We start from the raw sequence: 13363 nt of genomic DNA on the forward strand, positions 1-13363 counted from the left end.
AGAATAGTTGAGCAAATACCAGGAAGGTCAGTGATTAATTCAGTCTGTTTTTCTTAACTTAATTTGTTGTATTCTTATCAGCCTCTGATATATGACAAGGGTGAAGGCACACTTGGTTCTTTTTACGAGAAAGCTAGAGCTTTGACTAACACACTTTGTTATCAATGATTTCAAAAGAGTGTCTTCTGATTTCATTGATTGTGTTTATACTTTTGATAGACTATTTTAATCAAGCAACCATTGTTTTAGTATTATTTGTTTCTATTCATTTCAGTCCTATAACAGTCAGTAACACACATTCTATAAATAGTAGTGGTTCAAGAGGAACACCACATGGTACTCCACGAGGAACACCCGTTATGACTAATGGTAGAATAGGGTATGGTACAGTAATGAGTGGTAGTTATGGTCGTTATGATTCTCCCAGTGTACATCATACTAATATACATAATCCTATACAATATCATCATCATAATACAATCTCTTCTCAACAACCACAATAAACTGGGTTATTTCCCTTTATTTATGTATAAGCTTTTATTTAGTCTGAACACTAGTCAGTTTTAGGGTGGATACTTGCCTCCATCTTTCAGTTACCTGATTGTTTCTTGGTTTTTGTAATTTAATTCACTAGTTGCCTACACATAAGTAATTGTTGTAAACCTGGTAATGGAACAGATGAACATTTCAACAATAGGAGAACCAATAGGATAGATGGTTTGATTGGGTTTTGATTGTTAACCAGAGGTTAGTGTCTTGTCTAGTACTGACTGGTGTTAATGACTAGCTTTTATTTCATTTTTATGCAGATTTGCTTCAGATTGGAATATCTGGTGAAGGTTCATCATTTGATTTCAGACTGTTCGGCACTCAATCAAGCCATTGATAATTGTAAGCTGCTGTATCAGAACTTCTATAGCAAATTTTCTGGAACAGCTATATTCCAGGTAGTTTATTTATTGTCTAATTGAGTTCCATTTAATGTTAAGTCATGAAACTTATATCATATATTTCACTAAAGTTTATATAGTTTATTTATTTTTTCAAAACATTCCAAATTAGTTGTCTGATAGTTTTGCTTCAGAATTTTGTCATTTCCAAGGATTACATTACTGGTATAGCTCATATTTGGATTTAAAAGAGAAGAAAATGTCATTTATATATTGAAACTTTTATTTGTTCATATTTGAAATATATCCAGGTCTATTAATTTTATTCTTTTGCTTGGTATATGTATATTTTTGTTGGTTTATAGCAGAATATATTTGGCTAGTCAATATCAAGCTTGTTATGGTATTATTTGTGATAATTTATAAAGTTTTTCTATTAATGTAAATTATAGACACTCAAAAGTAATCAACAGTTATTCTACATAACCAGAACGATTATGATATTAACCTTACATTTGATGTAGAATCTGATTTCTGAGCTGGCTCAAATGTGCATCTAAATGGTTAATTGTAAAAATCAAAACTATAAGACGTATGCATGATAAGGTAGTATTACAGTTCAAGATCAAACTTAACAGGAGATATTTCAGCAACAAATTTGTATATTTTCAATTATATCATTTATTACGTTGCATGTTTACTTATACAGCATACTGATCATCGAAACATTTATGAATTTCAAAATTTTATGAATAAATTAGTGATATGATATTAAATTGTATGCAAATATTTCTATTAATATTCATATTGATTGTATATTATTTAGAACTCCATTAAATATTTTACTTTAATTCATTTATTTATATATTTACCACTCTTTGTCGTTCAACAGAACAAATGCTCATTTTGGATTATTTTAAACTTGAACATCAATGATGTGGTTTATCCAAATTTGTTAATCTATGCAGCCATGCATGGTATTTCAGTCCATCATGTAGTAATATATGAAGTTTCTTGGTAACTGAATTTACTTGGTAGTACTAGTACCCATATTGTATTACTCATATAATAATGTATCTGAATGTATAAAATGAAAATTACTCTAATTTGAAATGTTTTCTTGAAATGAAGCTTTAAAGGCCATGGTTCACCTTTTTCGGAAAATCTTAACTTTCAGGCAGTAGATAAACTAGCTAAAGAAAAAAATGAAATAGTGAAATTCCTTGTTTGAGGTATTTTTAAAGGGATTGTTATGAGTTCTGAAGACTATCTTCACACTTAGGGCCAACCTGACTTTAATGAAAATATTGACGGTTGTTTTGAGATGTCCTACTTCGCAGCCCAAACATATCATAGAAGTTAAGAGTTTTGTAATATGATGTCACTAAACCTTAAATTGTTAGCTTAAGTTACTTGTTTTGGTTTGAAGATATAAAATTGAAAAAAACCAGTATTTCTTTGGACCAAATTAGGATTAAGAAAACTAAAAACAACAAAACCAATATACTGTTTAAAAAAGAACCCCCTAAAAAGCTACAATAATGATTTGTAAATACAAGGTAAATAATTTATGATATAAAAGGTGTGTTTGTTGTAAATATCATATTTTTTATTGTATCATTATGCTTATTTACTTAATGCTTTCTACACTTTTCTAGTTTTTTTTTATTTTAAGTTAGACAGAATGAAGGTGTCTTATTTGCACCCAACTTTTCAAAAACACTGTATATCATGTCACTGTGTCATTTTTTATTATTTAAGGTTATATATCGTTATACACATTACAATAACTCTGCCATTACTATTGTTTTTTAGTTTAAAACAAGTTGAACATGTACCGGTATGTTTGATTGCTAGAGTTAGTATTTATATTTGCTCCACAAGTAATCTATAATATTAATAATGTATATTTGATTTGGTGCATTTTATGAATTTGAACGTTATATAATTACTAAAAATCTAGAGGGTGAAATCTAACTATTGAATTATTTGGATGATGTTGGACAAGTTTAACTCATTGACTGCTAGATACATCCATGTCAGTTCATCATATTGAAGTTCAAATTACATATAATTTTGCATTTATATTGGTAGAACACAAATTGACCTTGAAGTAATAGTACCAGCTGAATGTGACAAATTAATGTTTTGAGGTAAAGCAAAATATCTTTGTCTTTGAGGTTAAGGACAATTTTTTCAATAAAAACATTTTCCTCTTAAAGTAGGCAAGTCAGTTAGTTTTTGACTGAGGACATGGCTTAGTGCCAAGTATTTTAATTTTGATTTTTGGCATTTGTAGCATTGATAAACATGTGCTTCTAATAGATATTTTGACAGTTATCAGAGTAGAGTCAGAAAAACTAGGTCTTGTTTTATACAGATTTTCCATATTTCTGAAGATGCATTTTCTCTAACATTATATTAAAAATATCCTCAACAATGATTGTAAATCACTGTGTTTTGTTAGTATTACAAAGGTGCGGAGGTTCAGACCATCCCCACACAACAGGGCCTAGTTTTTCTGTCTACACCAGCCGACAACTTTCAAAATAGATATCAGAGGCTGGAAGGCAGATTTATTTTTGATTTTTTGGTCTACATTGATAAAAAAAAAATGGAGATGAATTGTATTTTTTGGAAAAATTTTTCATCTGAAACTATCATTGTGATGTTATATTGTTTGATATTGAGTTGAAATATTAGTTGATTACTGGTAATTAATTGATTACTGTAATTATGTAAACTGAATTTTAAAAGATCATAATTTTGTCATAACTGTCTTGTTTATTTTTATACAGATCATTATGGTACCGAAACACAATGGCAAGATGTATCAACAAGGCACATTCCATGACTTATAATACTAACATAAACAATTTATTTTATTTGGAACCAATGGTAAATTCATGGAATTAGCCTTGAAAAATGTGCAAATGTTCCTTGAAAATTATTCCCATGCTGATTAGTCATTACTAAGCTGTATAGTACCTCATATTTCTGTTTTATAATAATTCATTATGGAAGAGCAAAGTTATAATTTAATTATTTTATTATAAATCAGTCTTTTAACAACAATTAACAACATTGTCATAACAAAACAGATGATACTTTCAATTTCTTATCTGACACTATACAATATGTATAATCCATCTTTTAATTCAAAATAGAACCTACAACAAGGATTGACTTTTGTTGGGATGAATTTTCACTTAACTTTTGGTTACATTTGTATTTCTATCTGATCACTGACAATAACCAAACAATAATAAAATAATAAACGTGGGCTGTTCATAGATATCTCATTATTCTAGATTATCACAGCTTGCTTTACCCAGTCATAAAAACACAAACTTTTTTTTTAAACATCCATAATTAATTCAGGAAAAACAATATTTTGTCAACCACTAACGATGATGACACAGCATTTGCATGAAAATACACAATATGACAATCTCCTTAATTTAAATATAGTAAAAATAAAATGGTGTGTTTGTCCTACTTTTCTGCACATGCTGTGTGCTATGAATAAAAATTTTCCCAAGACCTCTGCATTAGTTTTTAGATTTCCAAATGTCAAGGAATTTTGAAAATTTACAGCAACTAAGAAATATGTTATGCATAATACTGATAGAAAAAAAGCAATGTGTCTAGATCTAAAATAAATATACAACAAAATATAACTTACAGAATTTTTTATACATAAACAAAACAAAAAGGAAATATCAAAATCCTGTAGATTGAAATCAAAAAATAATTTTCAGTTAACATATTCAAAGAAAAAAACTGCAGGACTTAAATAAAAAATATTGAATGAAAGGTATGATTTTTAGAAAAGTAAAACATAAAAGGTTGCCTAGATTCTCATAATGTGAAAACTAACAAATTATTGCATAGTGGTTAACCAAACACAGTTTGATCAACATTTCATATAAGGGTTTTCTTCTACAGGCAGCAAAGTTTTTGACCTTCACATTTGGATGTCTAAGATATCATATGACAATTTCTCTTTTTTGGTGGGATAAATATATAAAATATAACAAAATTTAAACTGTCATCACAATGGTATGATTGAACAGAACTTTAATTTTTCAACATTCCGATAGGACATAGTTACCCATGACATTTCACAAAGAGTCCTTCTGCAGCCTTACAAATAAAATAGTAGATATAGACACAGAATCATTGCCTATATGATTTTTGGCATATTTTAAACCTTAGATTTTCTCACACTATGGTTCTTATTACTTTATTTATTATGTAAGAGTACCATACTGTTTAAAGTAACAATTGTATCAAATAAAAACAATAGTCTTATCTAGTCAGTCTGCCATAAATATAGATTTCTGTGAATATAAAAGTCAACTACAGTAAGAGAAAGAATAAGTAGTAGTTTCAGTTTTCTTTTTTATCCACCTTCTGAATAAGTAGACTAAAGATGTACATACTAGTAAACACAGCTGACTGACTATTAATAAACATTAAGATTTACTTAATAAAGATTTAAACATTTCTAAGGAATGTATAGACTTGGATAATCTGAAAAAAATAGAAAGTAAACTTAAAAATTAACCCAAATAAAAGATAATTAACATTAGAGTCAAGTAAAATGAAAAATATTTCTAATATCCAGGTAAAGCTAAGACACTGACAGATCTTTTGAACATATTATTAAAATAATTAAATGGGTTGAATGAAAACTTTTTAAATAGAGAGATAAAACTTACCGTCCAAAGGCATTAAATAGAGTAACTATTTCAGATCTAGTGAGTTGGAAATGTTTTTTCTGTTGAGCGTTAACTGTAGAATCTGGTCCTATATCATCACCAGAAAATAATATTTTCAACGCTGTACCCATACCCTGAGTCTGTAAATATATTTGTAATATATAACATTGAGGTTTTCCATAAAAATCCCAGTATATCATATCATATCCACAAATAGTGCAAACAGTCATCACGAAACAAATATTTGAAGCTGTTGAACCTTGGTTAACCGCATTATGTGCCAGATAATAAAAGTACAAACCTGTAACTTGCCCCATAATTTACATTTATCGCAACCAACACAATCCATAATACGTGAAACATTACGGAAATGATTTCTAAATTCATCCTGGTAATAAAAATATTAAATATTATTAACAAATTACTTGATACATAATATACAATATGTACAATATACCAAATAATATGTGGGTGGTGTCTCTATAAAATCATTCAGAACAACAAATCTAACATCAAATGTTAAAGGAACAATGTTTTTCTCTGCTTACCTTCAATAATTTAGCTTCATTTGGATTTCCTGCAAATAATTTACTTTCATCAAAATGGTCTGGAAACGTACTGAAATATAAATAATAAGATAAAATGTGACTGTATTATATCAGATGTAATCAAGCCAATGATCTATTATTTGATAATATAACATTATTTCATTCAAGTTAAAAATATACAAATATAAGAAATTTCCAAGTACAATACTCCAATTTATCAGATGTGAATCTTAGTACTTAGTTTCTTTCCATAAATCATTTAAGAATATATACCTAATAATATTTAATAGATCATCTATTCCTTGTCTAACATCTTTATCTTCATCACTATCTGCTGTAAAAAAATCTTCCTACAAACAGAACGTAACAATATATAAGACTATAGATAAAAATAATTAAATATCTAGATATAAATCTTGATAGAATTGCTAATGTCCATAAATAAGATATCTTGTGATAATTTTCCAGTTTACCTACCCTGCTATAAATGGCTGATACTGGAAACCTGAACTGTTAATACAAAACATTGATGTTCAAGACAATATGACATAACATGCTTACCTCCTGTAAATAGGGTGCTGCCTTGGCTATTGCTCTTAATTCTACTAAGTATGTAAAGAAGAGGTTTTTTAATCGCTGTGGACCTTCTCCATTAGAAGTTTGAGGATCAAATCTCTTTTGAAATTCTGCAACATTTGGTTTCCAATGTGCTTTCATACCATAACCTAAATTTTCTGAAAATTAAAAATCATACACTTTAAACAATAATTCATGTCTTTATGATGTTTGTTATTCAATATATTTCATACTTCACATGTCTGTATGAAATTCAAATTCAATTCAGTGCTTTAGATCTTTAAATATGGTTCTACTTGGTTGAATTTTTTGGGAGAGATACTCGACAGTGTGTACTTGATTTTGGTATTTCAATTCAACATTTCATACAGCTTAAATGTTTGAAATTGAAAACAGTCATAAAGAAGCAAAAAATTTGTTACATATACATGAAACAAAGTCCACTTAGAAGCAGGTAAGAACTTCTAGTTTATAATATTTACCTTGATATAGATAATCAGCACAAAGGTGAATATTAATACTAGTATGTAATCCAGATATTAAACGATGAAATGCTCTCTTTTCTAAACATAAAGCTGAAAATAGACAGAGGTAAATAATGAGGTTAAGAGAAGAGAAGCCATGTATTGTGTTCTATGTTGATCAAATTACAGTGGACAAATTCTAATGGCAAAATACATCTATAAGAATCAGTAGGTAGAAATATTAACACAAAACTTAAACCTAAAGAGAACTAATATCAGAATATTCCAACATTGAACAGAACCTTTAAAGAATAAGCATGTATAACAACAAATGATGCCTTCAGTAGTTTTACATATTTTATATTTTTATCATTATATGCTCAATATTCATTAAGCTGGTATTGAAAAACATTAATAACCAATACTATAGTTACTCATGACAAAATAATAATAAATTTTTATTATGTTGTTGTATTTAAGATAAATAGATGACAGCAGAAATAGTCATTATTCAAGAATTAAGTAAAAGTTCACAGATCCACTACCTCAACTAGAGGAAAGTTGACACAAAGCCATTCCCTGCATTACAAATAACTATTGCACACAATTATATTTGACTGATTATGACTGTGATCTTAAATCTAGAAATATGCCACCCATTTTGGCAAAAAGTGTGCAAAAAATTTTCTCCATTTATTCCTTATCAATACTTGTTATGGTTGCCCATGTAAATGACTAACATTCATTTACTGTTGAATGATATTCATCCAAATCTATATAACAACAAATGATTTTAAAACCAACATTCCTATTATTGAATTAGGCTTTGCATAATGATCATAGACCTGGTTAAATGGACATTTGACAGTTATCTCTTACTTAAAGGGCTTCTAAACCTTCTGTTGTATTTTGGACGCTGTCAGCATCAATTTGCATCATTCAAATTTCAGCCCAAAAATAAGCATTTTATGACATAAAATGCCCACAGATTTCATTTGCAGATTTTGCTATATTGTCCCTTATATAAATCAAAAGATTAGAAACTTATTTATGATCCTAAAAAGAGAACAAATGTGTATGACTCCGACAACCAAACACATAAACATTGTGTATACACTAACAACACAGCACATATTAACACAAACAATCATTGTGATATATTTAACCTAAATTACCTTCTATTTGGTTAGCTGGAATGTTTTAAAAAGCAATGAAACATTGAAGCTGACAATCATTTCTAAGGTTATTTTCAAACATACAAATATAAAAATCCTAAATGGCTGAATATCAGTACAGAATGCTCAGAAAACTATGTATTTTATTATATTATTTATTTACCACTACAATGTCACTACATGCTATATCAAGGAATAAGGGACCAATATCATGCATGTCACACAAACATGATCAAGCAACAAAACTCTTCTATTCCATGGTTATTGGTTAATCATGCAAAGCATTTTTAAATCTTAACACGCACTGCTATTCACCATAGAAAACACAACTTACGTGATGAGGATTTAGATGGTCCATAAATATACTCTGTTTGTGGCCTGAAAAAATTAACACAACTTTTGTAACCAATGCGGTTAATCAGAAATCAATTAGGAATTCTTATGCAGTTTAATTTTTAATGAGAAATCCACATGTCCAGAATACCTTTTCCACTCTTATTAATGATTTTGGACTATTTTAACAAAATGTAACTTTGAGACGCTTCTTAGTTTCTCATGTTGTAGAGAAAAACTTACTTAAAACAATTTTCTTGATAAATAGATCTCCAGATTCTATGAGGTGATTCACCTTTATAACCAGTATATCTTTCTGGATTTAACAATAAATCTACATATTCACTATCAGCTGATGATTCATCTAAAGGAGAGATGAGAAAATGATAACAAGCAATTGAATAAAGCATCATAATTTGCTGAATATTTCATACCCTCTTCTTGAAATCATAGAGATATCTTTTTCCAATAGTCTAAATATATAAATATAAACACTAAATATGACTATCATCAGGTTTTTGTCTTATAAACATGTCTGTAGCAAATATTTGTACTGCATATTTCACCTGTGAAGTTTTTTAAAAACCTTACCATCTATATCACAAAATAAATCTTGAGATTCATCATGTTCTTTCCAATCTTTAAAGGCTTGTATACTTTCATCACTGTCAAAATACAATAGAACAGACCAGATTGCATTTTGTCACAAAGTAATACAGTATCTGCCATCTGATAAAGGGACAAAATTTGTCATATGTATCAATTTACATCATTACCAGCTTTCAATGGTTATCTCATGGTAGAGATACTGGTAATCTAATTCAATTTTAGCTGTCTGACAACAGGCACAAGGTTGATTTACAATCAAGGCAGACTCAGGATTACTTCAGTAAATTATGAATAGAGTAGGTAAAAGCATGAAAATTACCTTATGGTTGTGTTTAATGCACTTAGTTCTTTTTCTTCAGCACAGCTCTCTTCTTTCTGAGCCTCTTCGCTGTATCTATAAGCACTTGAACCTTTTTTAATTGCACTTGGGATTTCTTCCTACAAACAAGTTTTTGTAAAACATAAATGAATTTCTGTCTTAAGGCCTAGAAATAACAAAGATATAAAACAAAGGCTTTACACGAAATTCTTATGAGCAGTCAGAGAAAGACAATTGAATCCTTGTATCATTGCTATAACAGCTGTTTAGATACTGTAAAAAAAAATGACCTACCTCCTTACATGTGTCAACATGACAATCTTTTAAAGCACATCTACTATCATCATGCCAAAATGGACACTTCTTTTTCAAATTAACCTATAAGATTTAATTCATCTTTCAATTATTTGACATAAGTACCATTTCAAGGCGATTTTTACTTATATTTTTTATTACCTAATTCCTATACTAAAAGTGTTCTTCCTGTTTAGGATTGTTTTTATTATATAATAAAACTAACAAAATATCATAAAAAATCATTACACAGCTGTGCATGTTTTATCTCAAATATTGATCTTTATAACACAATCTTACATTAGTTTTACAGTAAAACAAATTTCACACATTACTTGTGTTTTTCAAATTATATTTTTATCTTATTTTATATCTTCATCATCAAATAAACACGATTGCAGATGTTGATTTTAAAATTGTAAGTTGTAGATTACAATTTCACCTCATACAACAAATTCTCCAAAATTTTCATTTTGCTTTGGCAATTTGAACTTATGCTAAGTGATGTTTTATACAGAGTTAGCAAAATCCAATGAAAGCTGATATTTTGGGTATTTTTAGATTTGTTTGAATTGTATTTATTTGAACTACAGTACAAAAAATAACAGGGTCTGATTACATGAAACCTGTTATTATCAGGTAACTCTACAATATTGACATTGTATTAGAACTGTTTATTTAGCCTAAAATAGACTGTTTTCCGATTTATTACAAACACACTTCGAGATCATTTGACATTTAACCACACAATTGAATAGTTTCAAATAGTTTAACATCTTCAGTCTGTTCTTTTACAACATTTTCTTACAATAATAATATGTTACAAAATTTCCAGAATTATCTGGTACACATAACTAATTAGCTATGAGCTGATTTTGATGTCAAATTATTTTAATACTGAGTAAATTATGCACATTTAAATACTGAAAAAATACCAGTAATAAGATTATTGGTTTAATGTAAATAAAAACAAAACGTTAGCAATTAAATTTTAATTCAGACCAGGCCAATATGCAACTTACATGAAAATTGAAAATACTTACTTTAAAATATCTAAAATAATTTCTTGAGAGTAAACTTTTAATACGTGGGTAGATTTTATTATTATTCAAAACACTTAATGTTTCTACTTTACAGCTACAATCATCAATTTCACCATTTAACTGAAATATATTAAGGTACACCCAGGTAGTTAAATATCAATATATTTACGTGACAATCAACACAAATACCTGTAGTAAATATTTTAACAGCATATAGAAAGCAATACAGCCTAAGGTACAAATTGTAACAGTCAATGTGACCTATAGGATGGATAGTTAGTCTTCATATATTTCCATTTTTAAGTAGTAGATTAGAACTAGACTATGCCTATGGCTATAATAGAAATAAATGAGTGACAATAACTCAATTTAAATTTGATTTTCCAGAGATTTTATTTTAATAAGGGACGATTAGAAAATGAGAGTAAAGGTAACTTTGACGTTGGATACCCGATTGTGATGTTAAAGTGTAGCCTACTGACATGAGCAGGGCCGTGAGGGTACCGTCCAGTACTGAACAGTAAAAGGAGATGTAGGAGGTAACAATAAACCACAAAACTGGAATCTTTGTCTTTAATGAAACAAGTATGATTATTCTAGTTTTGTGGTTTATTGTTTGACCTGTTCCTGCTGTCATATGCACTATGTTGGAAAAACTACTACCCCTTTGAGCATTAGACTTAAGTACAGGTAAAACATCTAACAAAGCAGGTAAAGCCCCAAGAGTAGCATTTTAATACACCTGGAGTAGGACATTCTGCAGAAAATTTATGATGCAGATAAAAGAAAATTAGATCTAGCCGAATCCATCTAGATTTATAAACTTGACACAGTTTGGCCAAGGGGATTAAAATGAATACAATCCTGATACAATGAAAAACTTTTCAAAGTAATAGCACTCTGTGCTTACATATTATTTCCATTATAATGACTTTATATTTCACTTTTTTCATGACATCATATTTTATCTTTTTGCATCATTCACTGATGACTTCACTTTGAAGATAGTTGTTTGAGTAACCAAGAAGTCATTTACTGCCTCAAGAAGTGTGTTTTTAGACACATGAAATGTTGGAGGAATAAATGGTTTAATTTGACAAAAGTTTTATTAAAAGCCCCATTTCATATGGGAGTATAGGGCTCATCCTTGGATGCTTACAAACACTCACACCAAGTTTCTTCAAAATCTGTCCATAACTCAACCTTCTAGAGCGTTTATGAGCTAAAAATTTAACGTGTTCAAAAGGGCAGTAACTTATACTGAATATTTTTTGATTCTTTTAATTTTCAATAGGGTTCATCCTTGGGTAATTACAATCACTCACACCAAGTTTCGTCAATATCTGTCAATAATTCAACCTTCTGGAGAGTTTAAGACCTAACAATTGAACACATTTTTCAAGAACAAGGGCAATAACTCCTACTAAATATTTTTTAAATTTTCTGATTTTCGATAGGGCTTATCCTTAGATGATAACAAATTTGGATTTTCAATAGCATTTATCTGTGAATGGTTACAAACAATCATACCAAGTTTAGTCAAAATCCGCCTTCTCAAATGTTTACGAGCAATTGTGGACGGACGGACATGGGTGACAACAATATACGTCCCCCATTTCAGGTAAGCGTATAAAAACAGTTGTTTGTATCTTATTGAAACGATGATAATAATAAATACAATATTTATGTAATATTCCTTTTTTGGACATCATTAGCAAAGACTCAGAGAAAGGCAAGGCCCTGTGCTGTACTATTTATGCATGTTGTCACTTTCCATTAATAACTTGTCTTTACAAGTCGACTCCTCATCAGTCATCATTTCAGTTGTCAGTTGAACAGGATCAACATATTACTCACAAGGCTTGGATAAGACTAAATTGCTGTGTACATTCAATGTTGCACGTATCATATAGTCATAATAGACTATCTTTTGTAGCATGGCATGTCATAATGCTAAAACCTACCTTGCAAAAACATCGATCTGCAACCTTGGAACTTCGGTTTTTCACTTGAAGGGTACCATTAATAAAAAGAAAAAACACCAACGAAGTGATATATAAAGTCATTGTAAATTCACGAAATAGTTCTGTCAGTCAATGGATTTCATCTAAATGCTTGTCATCTTTTGCCGAGTTTGTTTTCATTTTTCCACACGACTCTTTACGTCACTAAAAAAAAAACGGAAATGGCTCCAAGCCGTAAAATAGTTCAGGAATAGATATGCGTGTTTTTGTAATTAAACGTTAAAATTCATATCCAGCAAATTCCATGGTTTATTAAATCATCGTGCTTAAGCAAATATCTATAATAGTATTTTGTCTTGAACAATATATATTTAAGCGTATTAATCTGGTTTAAGCTGGACGTGGCGAATTGATTGAGAAGGAG

The 13363-nt window shown here is 29.3% G+C and overlaps 1 protein-coding gene across 1 annotated transcript; it reads right to left on the reverse strand.

Moving 5' to 3' along the window:
• Positions 1-3913: 3913 nt before the first annotated feature.
• Positions 3914-13349, reverse strand: LOTGIDRAFT_192261 (hypothetical protein). The gene is made up of 14 exons (XM_009060960.1): positions 12940-13349; positions 10976-11095; positions 9933-10016; positions 9639-9757; positions 9302-9375; positions 8954-9074; positions 8712-8755; positions 7221-7313; positions 6724-6896; positions 6436-6512; positions 6163-6232; positions 5916-6002; positions 5615-5754; positions 3914-5426 (listed from the first exon to the last, which is right to left on the reverse strand). The coding sequence occupies exons 1-14, from the start codon at positions 13039-13041 to the stop codon at positions 5369-5371; spliced, it is 1362 nt and encodes a 453-aa protein (XP_009059208.1). The 5' UTR covers positions 13042-13349; the 3' UTR covers positions 3914-5368.
• Positions 13350-13363: the final 14 nt, after the last annotated feature.

Source organism: Lottia gigantea (assembly GCF_000327385.1).
Source record: "Lottia gigantea unplaced genomic scaffold LOTGIsca_45, whole genome shotgun sequence".
Classification (NCBI taxonomy): domain Eukaryota; kingdom Metazoa; phylum Mollusca; class Gastropoda; family Lottiidae; genus Lottia; species Lottia gigantea.

What these genes read in the sequence shown, in the direction of transcription:
- LOTGIDRAFT_192261 (XM_009060960.1), bottom strand. Translation starts at nt 13,041, where the DNA reads ATGACTTTATATATCACTTCGTTGGTGTTTTTTCTTTTTATTAATGGT. An exon ending in ATTATTTTAGATATTTTAAA is followed by an intron (nt 10,017 to 10,975) that starts GTAAGTATTTTC and finishes TAAATCTTATAG; the next exon opens with GTTAATTTGAAAAAGAAGTG. An exon ending in ACCATCTAAATCCTCATCAC is followed by an intron (nt 7,314 to 8,711) that starts GTAAGTTGTGTT and finishes GTCTATTTTCAG; the next exon opens with CTTTATGTTTAGAAAAGAGA.